Raw genomic sequence first — 13,632 nt, forward strand, 5'->3', positions numbered from 1 at the left:
TTACCTTGGCTTCCCTGAAGCATTTAGAGATGAAGAGGAACGCAGGACTAGAGGAAATTTAGGAACAGGAGCTTTCTATCCGCAGTGATGCCTGAAGCCCGCAGACATGGGATCCATTCAAGGATAGTGGACCGGACTCGAAGAGCTAAACGGAGCTATGATTCGGCCAAATACCGAACTACCCCGGCAGCCTTGCCCGCTCAGACTGTGATAAAGTCTCTGATATGGACAGGGGTGGTGTTCCTGCGAGGGACATCGACGCCGCCGACGTGACCGATGTATTCCTGATATCCAGACCGAAAGAGCTTCCCCTCCCCCTCCCTCCCCCCTCCTCTCGAGAGGACCAACTCGTAGAAGGATAGCCATGGCTAAAATTATAAGTAGCCTCCGAATCTTTCCAATTTTCCGTTCCTCTTCTTCCGAACTGAGTCTCAGGCATAACCTACCACCACCACTTCCAAATCCCCAACAAAGCCCAAAGAAGCAACGAAACCCAAGTCCCACACAATGAAGCTCCCCCTCCTCCACCTCCTCGCCGCGGCAGCTGCCGTATCCGCCATCGCCCTCGACCCTCGCGACCCCTGGTGCACCCGCGTCGGCCAGCCCTGCTGGAAGAACAAGCGCGCTGCCGCTCCGGAACCAACCGTTGCCATCGAGGCTAGGGCCCCCGAGGCTAATGCCGACCCTTGGTGTACCCGCGTGGGTCAACCATGCTGGAAGAACAAAGTCAAGCGAGAAGCCGGTGCTGAACCCGCGCCCGCGCCGGAGCCCACTGCTGCGCCGATTCAGGCTAGGGAGGCGGAGGCTGCCGCTGATCCGTGGTGTACTCGTGTGGGACAACCTTGCTGGAAGAATAAGGTCTAAGAAACACCCTTGATCTGCGCATGAGATGGAACGTGGAGATGCAGCTACGTGCTTGGTAAAGGATGTGCCGATTTGCCCTAAGGGGGATAAACCTTACGATAGTCTCCAAGCTTGAATGAAAATAATTGGTGTCATTCTTTATTCGTATTGCAAACTAAATGTAAACACTCCAATAAACGCCCCATGCAAGGAAAACAACGAAACAAAACAAGCATTCATTCTTCGGATTCTTCCTCACTTCTCCCTCGACTCTCCCCCCTTCACCATATTCCTACATCCCCTTCGATGCCTACCCTCCCTTCCTTTTCAAACCCAGCTACTCGGGTTCGCTCTAACATGCGGAAAATGGTCATCAAACCCCGAAAGCGTCTTATACCCAATTCTAGCCGCCTCGACATACTCCTCTGCCAACCCCTCCTCACCCAACGCCTCATACGCATCCGACGCAAACTTAAGCGCTTTAACAACCTCGAACGTCGTCACGCCCCTCGTCCCCTCCCTATACGACTTGACCTTCCCGTCCTCGCTGACAACGGGGATGTGTCCAAAGGCCCGCAGGGCCTGATGCGCCCACCGCACCGTCTTGTTATAGTTCTTACGCGTGTAATACGCCTGGAGAAGCCACATGCTAGGCCACACGAGCGGCAGCTTAGGGATATCGACATAAACGTCGTCTTCGTGGAGGGCCTCGAGCTGGCGCCCAAGCTTCTCGATGGGACGGATAGCGGCATCAGGTTGGAACACGGTAGGCTTCTTCTTGCGCAGGATGAGCTCCAGCTCACCGAGCATCTTCATCCTCCTCTCCTGGTTCTCGGCAGCTGATTGCTCCTCGGCCGAGCAGAGCTTGCAGTGGCAGTTGAACCCCCAGTTACGGAACTGTTGCTTGCGAAGAGAGTAGATGGCCCGCGGCGCCACGTAGATGTGCGTGATCTCCGTGCCGGCGGGTATGTCCATCGTGGCCGTAGAGATGAGGAAGTCGCCGATGAAGGAGCGGTTCGTATTCGGAACGCACGAGTGGTTAGCATACGCCGCTGTAATCCAGAGACCCCTACACATGCCTTCGCGGCGGGCTGACCACCGCCGCTGCCACATGGCGTCGCTGATGCGCGGGCCGCTAAAGCAGTTTTTGCGACGGATCGACTCGAGGAGGAAGACGTCCACGACAGGCACGCCGTCGACGATGTCGCTCTCGTGGCCGCTGCGAACGTACGACCCGCCGTAGAGATCGAGAACCTTGGCGTGAAGGGACGGGTTATCGTGACAGGTCCTGACAAGGTTGGCGAAGAGCGCCGCCGAGTTGTGGTCGAGGTTAAACTCGTTAGGCACACACAAAGCCTTTTCGCAAAACACCATCTCGCCCGCCTTGATGTCCTTGGTGGCGAAGAGACCCCGGCCATGCACGGGTGACTCGCCGATGCGGACGTTACCCAGGAAAGACGCGTTGTCGAGGTGAATGTTCTTCGCCGTGATGGACCTGGCCATGGCCCTGAAGTCGTAGACGCCCTCGGCTTGCTCCTTGAGTCTCTCGTCGCACTTTTCGAGCTCCTGCTGGACGGCGGCGTTTTCGGGCTTCGCCTTGAGGGACAGCTCGTAGCACTCCTTGCTGCGCTCAAAGTCGCCGAGGGCATAGGCGGCACGACCGGCAGTGAAGTACAGCTTCCAGTCGGATTCCTTACCGGTCATGGCCTCCTTGGCGTCGGAGATGGCGTTATCGTAGCGCTTCATGATGAGGTTTGCGCCGGCGCGCTTGGCGAAGAGGTCGGTACGGAAGGCGGCATCGCCGGTGTCATCCGTCTCGAGTGCTCTCGAATAGCTATACATAAACTCTGGGGGTGAGAATTCATTTAAGTATATCTCGCAGACTCGAACAAGTCAAAGAGTCCAAAGGAAAAAGAAAGTGAAGTGAAACTCACCAGAGCACAGAGATGGGGTAACTCTTTGTAAGGAAGGCCTTGTCGCCAGCCGATTTCCAGTCAGCGGCAGTATCGGTCTCGCCCTCACCAAGCTGGAACTTTTCCGGAATGATCGGATCATCAAACTTGAGGTAGATGATATCGGACGGGTGGTCAACGCAAATCATATAATCGTCTTGACCATTGTACTTGTAGTAAGGTTCCTTGACGGCGATTACGGAGCCCTCGGGGATAATAGATAATATAGAGCGGTCGCTCTGGTTGTAAATGCCCATCTTATCGGCATCACCGTGCTCATCCTCGACGATGACGACGGTTCCAGCTCCCTGGTAGGGCGGAGTGATGGTCCTGAGAATTAGAATCTTTCCTTCATGGTGAGTCTCTACTGCAAGCTCACTGAGTCGCATCTGGAGCACAGCGTGTTAGCATCCGGAGCCATTGACGAGGGGGCCACTCTCATTCAACATGTCATGGCACGCGAGCATTTCGCAATAAGCCGGCACGACAATGAAAGACAAGCTCCAGCGGCTCACCTTCTCGAGCTCAGCCATGGGCTTATACGATGCCGGGTAGGCAAGGGCAAGAATGGGCTTCTTGACCAAGTTGGTGGCCTTTGGCCTTCCCAATTGCTTCTGCACGTGGCTGTTGTGAGTCTCGACGAGCAGATCGCGTGGGGCCTTGCGGGGCGGGAGCTTGCCGCTGAGGGCCTGGGCTTTCTTCAGGAACTCTAGGGGCACATTGGGGTCGATGTCAAGGAGGAGATCCTCGGATGAGACCTGGAGACGTAGGTCATCATCGCGAGAAGTTCCGTTGGGCTGATCATTCGCCATTGTCGCCGTGCGGTTCGAGGGGGCAAGCTTGCGGAAGATGCCAAGAAGGAAAGAGGTTATCTATAAGTACAAGCTCGAACAAGACGCCGGTCAAGGAACGAGGGAGGCCAGTACAATGCAGATAAGATCAAGGCTACAGATGGGAAAAAAAGCAAAGAACGCAACAAGTACGCATTCAAGGGGATACAATTGCCAAGGGAGAAGAGAGGGGAATCACAACAGGGCAGGGGGGAAGGTCAGGAGGCAACTGGGAGCTCGGGGACAGCTTGGAGCTTTTTTATGTATTATTTATTTTTATTTTATGTAGCTTGCAGCCGGTTCTTATTTGATGCTTAAACGATTTAAATGGGGGCTATGTGTTCTGGGGTAGATTGGACGATCGTGAGAGGTGGCATTTTGGACGTGCTGAGACGCCGTGCCGGATATATTAAAGACCGTCCTTGGATTCATGGTCCGTCCCTCGCAGGGATGAAGTCGGTTGTACATTGTAGTATGTAGTGGATATTGATGGGCTCGCGGCAAACAGCCTGCGGAGATGGCGGCTTTAAGGGGACGGGAGCAGTACACTAATTAGAATCAGAATTCGAAGACGCACTTCTAGTCCTTGGCGGGTGTAGGGAAAGGGGCTTCAATTCATGAAATGCAGAGTGCGAAGGAGGTCGACTTCCATGGGTTGGTCCTTGTCAGTATGAAGGGATCATGGCAGCTAGGGTGCTGGTTCAACATGGGACGAAAGACGAAACGAGTCTTTGCTTCTTCCAGCATCTCTGGAAACTTGTCCGTTTCGGGATGGAGGGGTTGTCTTAGCATTTACGAAGCAACGAACAGATCCGCAAAACGAAGGCCGCGTATCAGTTTAGCACGAACTCATGAAGGTCCGAACAAGGAAGCCTCTATGTTGAACAAAAGCCATGCAACAGAATTGTCGAGAGTGGCACTCGCCAGTTCCTGCAAGGAATCGAAGCGGCCCAGCCCAGGAACGAAAGGTTTACTTTTGCTTGTACGGATTGGACTCAAACTCGCACAAATTGAGAGACCGGAGCCGAGCCAGCATCGATCCTCAGCCGCTTCATGTGTTTTAAAGTACGGAGCACTGAAATGCACGGGTCACGAGTTGCAAGGACACGCGGACAACCTGTCTGGCTGAGCCTGGTCAAACCCAAGCGCCAAGTCAACCAAGCCTCGATGAGCCAGACCCAGATGAACGAACGCGGCGCCATCACTACCACTAGTCGCTCAACTGATTCGAGCAGCAATCGTCGATCATCATCGTCGTATCATGTACGTTCAATCATTGCGCTCCTTCCCACCAGCCCAAGGGCTGGGAAGCACCGCACCCAAGATTGCCCGCTGGGATTTGGTCTCCTTTTCCCTTCTCAGAATCAATGGTCTTGGATCCGACGGACCTCGCACCGATAAACTAGAGAATACCGAAAGTTGGTTTTGCGTTGTTCAATTTGGATGAGGAAAAAAAAAAAAAAAAAAAAAAAAAAAAAAAAAGAAAAAGAAGAGGAAATTTTCGAGCGAGGTAAATATGTAAAATGGGAAGGGACCCCACCATCACTTGCGGGACAAGTCACGTGGATAGTTGAAGAGTGGTGTCCCATAGATTTCTGCCTCAGGCAGAAACAAGATGAGCCTGAAGAGCACCTCCCAAAAGCATCCATCATCCGCGATCCCACTTAGACTCATCGCAGCCAAATATCTCGACATGGCCGCCTCAATACCCAGGATAGCGGCCTTGCCGCACACGATAACACCGCTACGAACATCGTCTCTATCGCATCTACGTCCTTCACGCGCCCGCGCAGCATCACCGCTCTCCTCCCTGACGTCATCTCTCTCCAACCAACTCTCGCCCAGACCCTTCCACACCACCCCGCCTCGGGCTCGAGAGGGCCAACACTTCGACACCCTCATATTCGTCCAGAGGCTCAAAGATGAGGGCTTCACAGAGGAGCAAGCCGCCGGTCTCATGAAGATCCTGAACGACGTCATGGAAGAGAGGTCAGTTCCCAATCCCCCCCTCCCCCTCCCTTTCTCCCATTCCCTGCCCGCGTAACCCCTTCTTCTTCCCGAACTAAAAACCAATTCTTCTCCCGCAAAAAGTACGCAAACCCTCTCCCGCACAATGGTCCCCCGCGAAGACGCCGCCCGCGCAACCTACACCCAAAAAGTCGACTTCGCCAAGCTCCGCTCCGAGCTCCTCTCCGCCGACTCCACCGAAAACAACACCACCCGCGCCACCTACGACCGCCTGAACAACGACCTCACCAAGCTCAACTCCCGCCTCCGCGACGAGATCAACCGCACCCTCGCCTCCGTCCGTCTAGACCTTAACCTCGAAAAGGGCCGCATCCGCGAGGAGGCCCTGGGGCAGGAGCTCAAGATGAAGGAGACGGAGGCCCGCGTCGATCAGGAGGTCGCGCTGCTGAGGGAGAAGCTGGAGCAGGTCAAGTTTCAGTCGTTGCAGTGGCTCATTGGTGTTTGTACGGGTTTCTCGGCCCTGATGCTTGGTGCTTGGAGGTTGTTCATGTGAAGCCGAGGAGCAAGAGGAATGCCCCCACAGGAGTGGGTATGGAAATGGAGTTATTTTGCTTGCTTAAAGTACATAGACCTGGGAGTCCTTCCTTTTCTTCTTTCTTTTGTATACTTTTCTTTACATACGTATACATATGGGACCATGCATAGAATTCGCGGCAGCGCGAAGGTGGATTATGTTTTCTTTTGTCCTTATGAATCGAGCACGTTTTCCCTCTCCGAGCTAACCGTAATTCATTCAATTGTGGCCGCATTATCTTACTCTAGAAAAGGATTGGAAATTTCCCAAAACTGGACTGACAACACATATTCCATCCCGATACTTCCCCAACTCATATCGCATCACTTTGATTTTCTGCCAAGTCTAACTGGTCCGGCTTGCGCGGGTGTCGATTGAGAGGCAACTGCTAGCAGCAGTTGACGGATGTCCAGGAGTTCAAACATTTAATGCGGACTTCGGATTTCGTACTTCTACTTTGCCCACAACCCGACGTCAGAACAGGAATTAAGTTTTAAATCCGGCTCCGAGGCCCGATCGACGCCCCCATCCATCACCTTCTTCCAAAAAGGCTTCCCGATCCATGCCAATCCCATCCCTTTCCTCTTTGGCTAAACCTCAATGTCCATCTCAATTCCGATTCCTACGTCACATAAGTAATTCGCTTCTTCTTGACACACACGGGCACACACACACACAGCCCGGATGCGCATGTCGCCAACTCCGGAGCATTCAGGTCGCTTTGCCAAGACTCGCACTCCAAATAGCCGCCACCTCCCAAACCCGTTGACGGCAGGAATGTCCACGATCAGCAGGATGGCGTCCACCAAACCCGGACCAACCCCGGCCCTGCCTCAGACAGCTACGGTTGCGCCGACAGATGCTCCGCGGCCGGCGCCGTATGGTCATGCCTGCACCAATTGTGTTAAGACTAAATGTCGATGTATCCTTCGAGGTCCCGGTCAGAGCTGTGAAAGGTAAGCTGCATGAATACAACATGTTCCGTTCCGTTCTCGTCATAGTTCTACTCTTCATCTTCCAGTTTAAGTCTTCTCGTTTACTCCTGTGATCAAGCGACACATTAAACTAAATGATGCCCTCGCTACAGATGCCATCGGCTGAGCAAGCCGTGTCTACCTGCCACTTACACGCGGAAGCGAGGGACCAAGAGACAAACCAGGACAGCCCAGCTCGAAGAAAAGCTAGAGGACCTCGTCTCCCTCCTCAAGTCCCAGCAGGACAAACCCGCCCCGACTCCCTGCCACTCGCATTCTCACGCCAGCCCCGGGTCGTCTCACGACGCCGTTAGCCATGTCCACACTGCAGACACTGTTCGAGCGGCCATCCCGTTCTCATGTACGAGCATACGAGCGGCGGCCGCCACGGGACTCCTGTCGCCCTCCCACTCGGCGTCTAACTCTGTGACTTGCAACTCACCACCGGGTTGCCACTCTCATGGCGGCCCGGATGACTTAACGATGGAAGAGATGGAGTCGTGTCTCGACATGTTCAAAAAGATCCATCTCTCATACATGCCGTTCGTGCTGATTCCCGATACCATGACGGCGAGGGACCTCAGGGCTTCGCGTCCATTCTTTTTCATGTGCATTCTGGCTTGTACTCACAAAGTCACGTCGGTACGATATGCCATTGGCGATAAGGCTAGAGAGGTATTATCCCAAAGGGTTATTATGGCAAACGACCGGAGCATCGATCTCTTGCTTGGTCTCATCACTATGCTCGCATGGTAAGTAAATGCAACTGCGCTTCTAGGCTAGTTACGAGGCGGATTAAACTCACCCACATATGCTTATGTATAGGTCAATCTACCAAGCGCGAGGCAAGCCCTTCAACTGGATGTTCTGTCATCTTGCCATGGCCATGGCCGGAGACCTTGGCCTTGATAGACCGATAACGTTGGAAAAAGGCGATGCGAGATTCGCCTTCACGGGCAGATGCCACGGAGGCCTCGTATCCAGGAACCTAAATCATGAAGAGCGCCGGGCTGTTCTCGCCTGTTTTGTCGTCTGTTCAGCGTAAGTTTTGTCCTTGTTTCGAATCCCGTTGTGGGAGACGATTACTTTGTGTACTAATAAGCGTGTGTCCCATCAGCATCGCCAACTTCCTTCAGCGACCCAACCCCATGCATTGGTCCCCCCTCCTCCAGCAGTGTCTGGATACCCTCCACGGGGCTCAAGACACGCCCCGGGACCAGATTCTCATCGCGCAGGTCCAGATGCAGCGGCTTATTGACGACATATCTCAATCGCCGTGGCGGACTCCCAATAGCGAATCTAATCACGACCAGAGCATCGACATGTCTCCGGCGTTTCACATTAAAGTGTTCCTCAACAGGCTGCAGGACATTATGCTCAGTGTTTCCGATCCAGAAATCGCTCAATCCCGTAAGTGTGCTTCAAACATCCTAGCAGATAGCTCGCACGTTTGTGCGCCCGTGGCATGCGCTTGTTAACTTCGCATGTCGCAGGTATCCTACGCATCAGCCGCCAAACCGTCGAGATAGCAATTCGTGAACTCATCATCCACGCTAGCCCCTCATCAGTCGTCAGCGGCAACAACCCAGACGTCACGCGCATCGACCTCCTCTACAACTGCCTGCACGCCGTAAAAGGCTGGTTCGACGAATTCTTCACCTTCCCCATCGCCGACTACGCCGGCATCACCTTCAACGTATTCTGCGGCCTCGCCATCGGCTTCCAAACCCTCTACCGTCTCAGCGTCCTCGACACCCCCGGCTGGGATCGCGCCGCCGTCCGCTCCACTGCCAACCTCCTCGATCTTCTCGACCGCTGCGCCGATAACATCGCCCAGGTGCCCGTCGTCATCGGCATGGACGGCGCGGGCCTCGAAGAGGAGGACAACTTTACGCGCGCGGCGAAGCTCGTGAGGAATCAGCGCCTCTCATGCGCGCAGGCGCTCGAGCAGGTCGGTGTGGCGGCTGCGCGTGCTGAGGGCGCTGCTACGACGGCTGCTAATGTGAATATGGCTGAGTTTCAGCAGTTGCTGGATACGCAGCATGATTCTTGGTTGATTGACATGTTTGCTGGGACGTGGGAGGGTATTTAACTGTGACTTTGCATACCCGAATTTCCGAGGTTCCCCGAGTCAGCGGGCTCTTTTACCCCCACCCTCTCTCCGGTTTCATTAGAAAGGGGATGCAAAACGAGTTTGGTGAGCTAGCCGGGGCCTTTGAGCGCTAAATCGACAGCCTTAACCGAAGGGATCGACATCCTTCCCCCAGGCCAAATTTGGTTGAGCGAATGCCTTATTCGTACAGTTCATTGAGATGAAGGGTCCGAATTACGCCTTGCATAAACCTGGGTACTATTTAGTGCCAACTCTGGCGAAATGCGTCTCGCTGAGATGGGCAAGAGACTTACTTGGAGGGCTAACACCTCGAGGGGCAAGCATTCCGTGTCTTCGGGGGCGATCTGCCCAGCTATTTCCGGGAGCTCGTCGCGCCATGGAAGCCTTTCGACAGACTTGTTGCTTCAAATTTCTTCTGCCTACAGCCGGGGATGTTTGCTGCACAACAGGTTTTCGGCCTGAGTCCCATGCTCCCGTCGTCGCACAACCCTCTCAGCCTGGCCAGAAGTCAACGGCGGATCAAGCGGCGCGCAGGCGGAAGATGTTACAAGACCCGACGGATTATGGTTCTTGATGGGGCAAGATACCTAAGATGCCACTCGGTGCTCGGCGCTTTGGTGCCTCAGTGGAGGCGTCCCATGTTTCGTCGGAGGGTAGGATGGCATTGGTGGACTGCCTACTGGCGAGGACGACTATGGCTCAACATATCTTATAGTCCTCGCCGGATTCTATGAGCTATCGAATGGATTGTAATCGGAAAATGTCCCGATTGGCGTTAAGGAAGACAGGAGGGTTTGGCGGTATATATAAAGGTAATGGGGAAATGGGCGAGGATAAGGGTAATGATAAGCCACAGAGCCTCTGGAGTTTACCCTGTAGGGTGGCCGATAGAAAGGAAACATTGTACAATAGGCTGGTTAAAATGGTGATGATTTGAACAATCTATTCAGAGTTCGACCGCTAACCTAAACTCGTGCTTCATATCCGGGAAACCCTTCACAGTATGACGGAGGACCAGTGCCAATTCCATGATGCCTAGGTTCGGCCGAACTAGAGATGGCCGGAGGATGTGTTACATTCCTCTGTGCAACCAGAAACTCACTTGGCCGGCTTGGGGTTTCTGATTCTATTTGCCTGGGCCGTCTTCGGCTGCTCGCTGTAAGGTGGCTCAAGTCCACGTACCGGGCAGAGGGATTCGGACTTACCCGATACCAAGGACTTCTTAACGATCCAGGTTTCCAGGTCACAACTCAGTAGGTGTAAAGAAGGCGGCGGAAATTACTATTACATTCTTTCTCGAAACGAAGTTGTTCCGTCAACTTTGCCTTCCCGCCAAATGATACCAGAAAACCAGTTTCTGTTTTGCGCCCTCATCCCTTCTTTAATCCACGTCCATTCACGCGTGGAAACACCCCATCTTTGCACTGGAGTGTGGTGGATACACAACTGCACTCAGCCTCGCTTGGCGCTCTCCTCCCCAGATGCAAAATGCGAGAGGCCGAAACTCGGTGTGGAGAGGCAGAGTCATCTCGCCCGGTTGAACGGGGGCTGCTGGGTGAATCCGCTGGCTATCTGCAGGTGACACTTGTCTCTTTTTTCCTTCTGCTCTTTCGGGACTTATATGATTCCAAATGTTCAGACGTATAAGTCGAGGGTCGGTCCATCTCACCTTTCACATTTCTCCTGGCCAGGATGTTCAGGGAATCTGAGAAGTGACCGTGAGGCCCACACGTCTTGGTAAAACTTCCTCTTGCATATAATCGAAGTTGGGAGGGTCACGGTAACACTTCTACTGAAAGAACTTGATGGATGCAAGGGTGAAGGTTTGGGAGGGAAATTAGCAAGTCCATATCCATGCATGGGACAAACCAAATACCACGGGAGATTTCTTTCCCCATCTCTGGCCAAGAGCAGGGGCTTCCAGGTCTGCATAGTTTGACCGAGCCAACACTCTTGAGGTCGAATGTGCCTGTAGGCGGGGAAGACTATTCCACCGGAGGTGAACTTGCAACTTAAAGCACCCTAGTTCCGCCCGTTCCATTGGTATTCATATCTGGTCATGGAGGTGACATATTTTTTCTTCTTCGATATCCGAGAATACCGCGGGGCCAAGGGGGGAGGGGGGAAGAATATGACGAGCACTGGCGTCCTACTCTGGAGCAACAGGCACCTTCACCGTGTCTCTCGATTTTCCGGCTTTGCCGGGGAAAGCAAAAGGAAGCCAGGATACCATGGAAAAGCAGACTAGATGTTTGAGGTATGCCGGTAACCGCAGGTCGGTCAGAAAAAGGAAAATCAACTCAGACAGGGTAGAAGGAGGAGAAATCTGGTGCTTATGCTCAAGTCCAGCTGACTTCCTTGATAGCTAGGATTCGAGAGAAAAACCAGACAACCCCCCCTCATGTCACACAACGGCTGAAAGAGGAGGAGGAAAGGCTCTCAGGTAACACCGCGTCGTTTGCAACTAAAATTTCATCTCGCGTGTTGAAATCAGAAACCTCCCCCGTATGATGTAATGTGGCATGGGGTTAGTCTACACTAGATAAGCATATGCGTGAATGGCTTTGGCATTGATGGAAACCTGCATTAGTATCAACGAGAAAAATCAAGGTCAGCTAACGAGTGCTTGCTTGCTCTCCGCCATAGCCCGACCTGAGGGTGCCAGACTTCGGTGAGGGAAGTCATGCAGAACTCGACCGTGCTCATCGAGATTCGAATCTCCGGATCGTTTTCTCCGTCCCGCATTGCTCGATACCTTTCGGTCAAGGGCAAACCATCGTTGAGTGTATATCACACCCCACATTTCTTAGATATCTCGCTTAGGCGTGGCTGCGCTCGACGAGAGGGAGCAGCGGGGAGATGCTAGTGTCAGAACACGAGGGCGTGGAACTTGCTGCTAACGAAAGCTCGTGCTAGGTCGATGACGACTTGGTTTGCTTTTGTGGTGCACTCAAACGCCAAACAGAGGCCCCATGAAGATATCAGGGATCCAATCTCCACCAACCCACCGCATTGATGCTGTACGAGAGGTCGTGGAACATGATCGATGTCGGAACTTCCTGGAATAGGCTACCGGTTATGGCATCCTTCCTTACGCTAGTAGATGCTTGAGGGACCGGTCAGGGATAAAGTCATGGTGGATGCTGCGTCAGAGGCGAGCAATGACAAACACGATATGTAAATGCAGCAACTGCCGATCAGCGAGGAGGGTTTCCATGTAGTCACAGCCAGAGGAAAGACAGGGGTAGATTCAGTTGGTGGAAGTGGCCTTCCTCTTTTCCATCTGAAGACGTATATATTCATCGATGTTAGTCCGCTTGAAGGAAATAGAGAAGCCTCCTAGCTGATCGATACATCTAGATCGGGTAAACCATCCACCCTAACCAAGAAGCCATTTCTAGCTCTGCATTTCACATAACTTACTTTGCTTGCATTCCTCCAAGGAAGACCATGACCAGACAATCGGAACAAAAGACAATCGGAGGGCACGCCTCCAAGCAAGGTATTTCCCTGTCCAGGACGGTAGGCTGCGTCCAGTTTGAGGAGATGAGAAGCTAACCTGCAGTGCGCTGGCAGACATTTTTACCCAAAGTGTAGCTGTAAATGGCCAGGACTCTGTCGTCGGAGTACAGCGTTCACGGCATCAGCAAGATCCGCACGGGCAACCGGAGCCTCGGAGGCTTTCGGAGGGCCGTGAGAAGGCATTGTCGGAGCCGATGCGTAGGTGGCTCGACGAACTAGCTAGACACGGCCCATACAACAACCTTGCCGAAGCTGAGTGGAGCAACCGGCCGGTCGAAGCCCTCGACGCCTTACAAGTGCCGAATGGTACCTCCAAACCTGATGGTGAGGAAAGCGACAACAGGAAGCATTAGAGAGCGATGAGAGCTTCTGGAGGGCTTCACACCCAGACGGTGTCTTTTTTGAAGAATATTCGAGTCAAGTGACTGAAGAGCAATGCAGCATGAAAAGAGGCTTCGTTCAGGAATTCCAGATCTGCGGGCGGCGGTACTCTAGGGTCGGCAACCTTAATTTGAGTTTCGGGAGGGAGGCGACACAATGAAGTTTATTGTAGTGGAGTGCAGTTCTGGGTCAAGAGAGAAAGACATTTAGGCACTATCATGTCGGTGCTTGTCCGGGCCACACAGCCTCTGGCAGCCATGGCTGAGACCTTGAGGCATTGCTTCTCTGTCATTCCCTTGCATCATTAGAGACTGGTCTAAAACAAGCACTGTTTCTTCCCTCATACGCCAAGGCCGGCAATTGGCATCGCATCACTCGTGAGAGACAATGGTTGGACCCTTGAGCGCAGTGTGACGATCAGTCCTGCTCCTTAGTTTTTCCAATTGTATTGTGTTGCCGCAGGCGGAGGAAAGAC

At 53.3% G+C, this 13,632-nt stretch overlaps 1 protein-coding gene and 2 pseudogenes across 1 annotated transcript; 2 read left to right on the forward strand and 1 right to left on the reverse strand.

Annotated features, from left to right (window-relative positions):
* Positions 1-507: 507 nt before the first annotated feature.
* SAPIO_CDS0676 lies at positions 508-864 on the forward strand (annotated as a pseudogene; the record flags this gene model as incomplete).
* A 306-nt stretch (positions 865-1,170) lies between these two features.
* On the reverse strand, positions 1,171-3,607 carry SAPIO_CDS0677 (TPR domain-containing protein; the record flags this gene model as incomplete). The annotated part of the gene is made up of 3 exons (XM_016783400.1): positions 1,171-2,677; positions 2,778-3,184; positions 3,311-3,607. The coding sequence occupies 3 exons, from the start codon at positions 3,605-3,607 to the stop codon at positions 1,171-1,173; spliced, it is 2,211 nt and encodes a 736-aa protein (XP_016646166.1).
* A 1,711-nt stretch (positions 3,608-5,318) lies between these two features.
* Positions 5,319-9,233, forward strand: SAPIO_CDS0678 (annotated as a pseudogene; the record flags this gene model as incomplete).
* Positions 9,234-13,632: the final 4,399 nt, after the last annotated feature.

The sequence above is a fragment of the Scedosporium apiospermum genome (genome assembly GCF_000732125.1).
Source record: "Scedosporium apiospermum strain IHEM 14462 chromosome Unknown SEQ_SAPIO_0033, whole genome shotgun sequence".
Lineage (NCBI taxonomy): Eukaryota > Fungi > Ascomycota > Sordariomycetes > Microascales > Microascaceae > Scedosporium > Scedosporium apiospermum.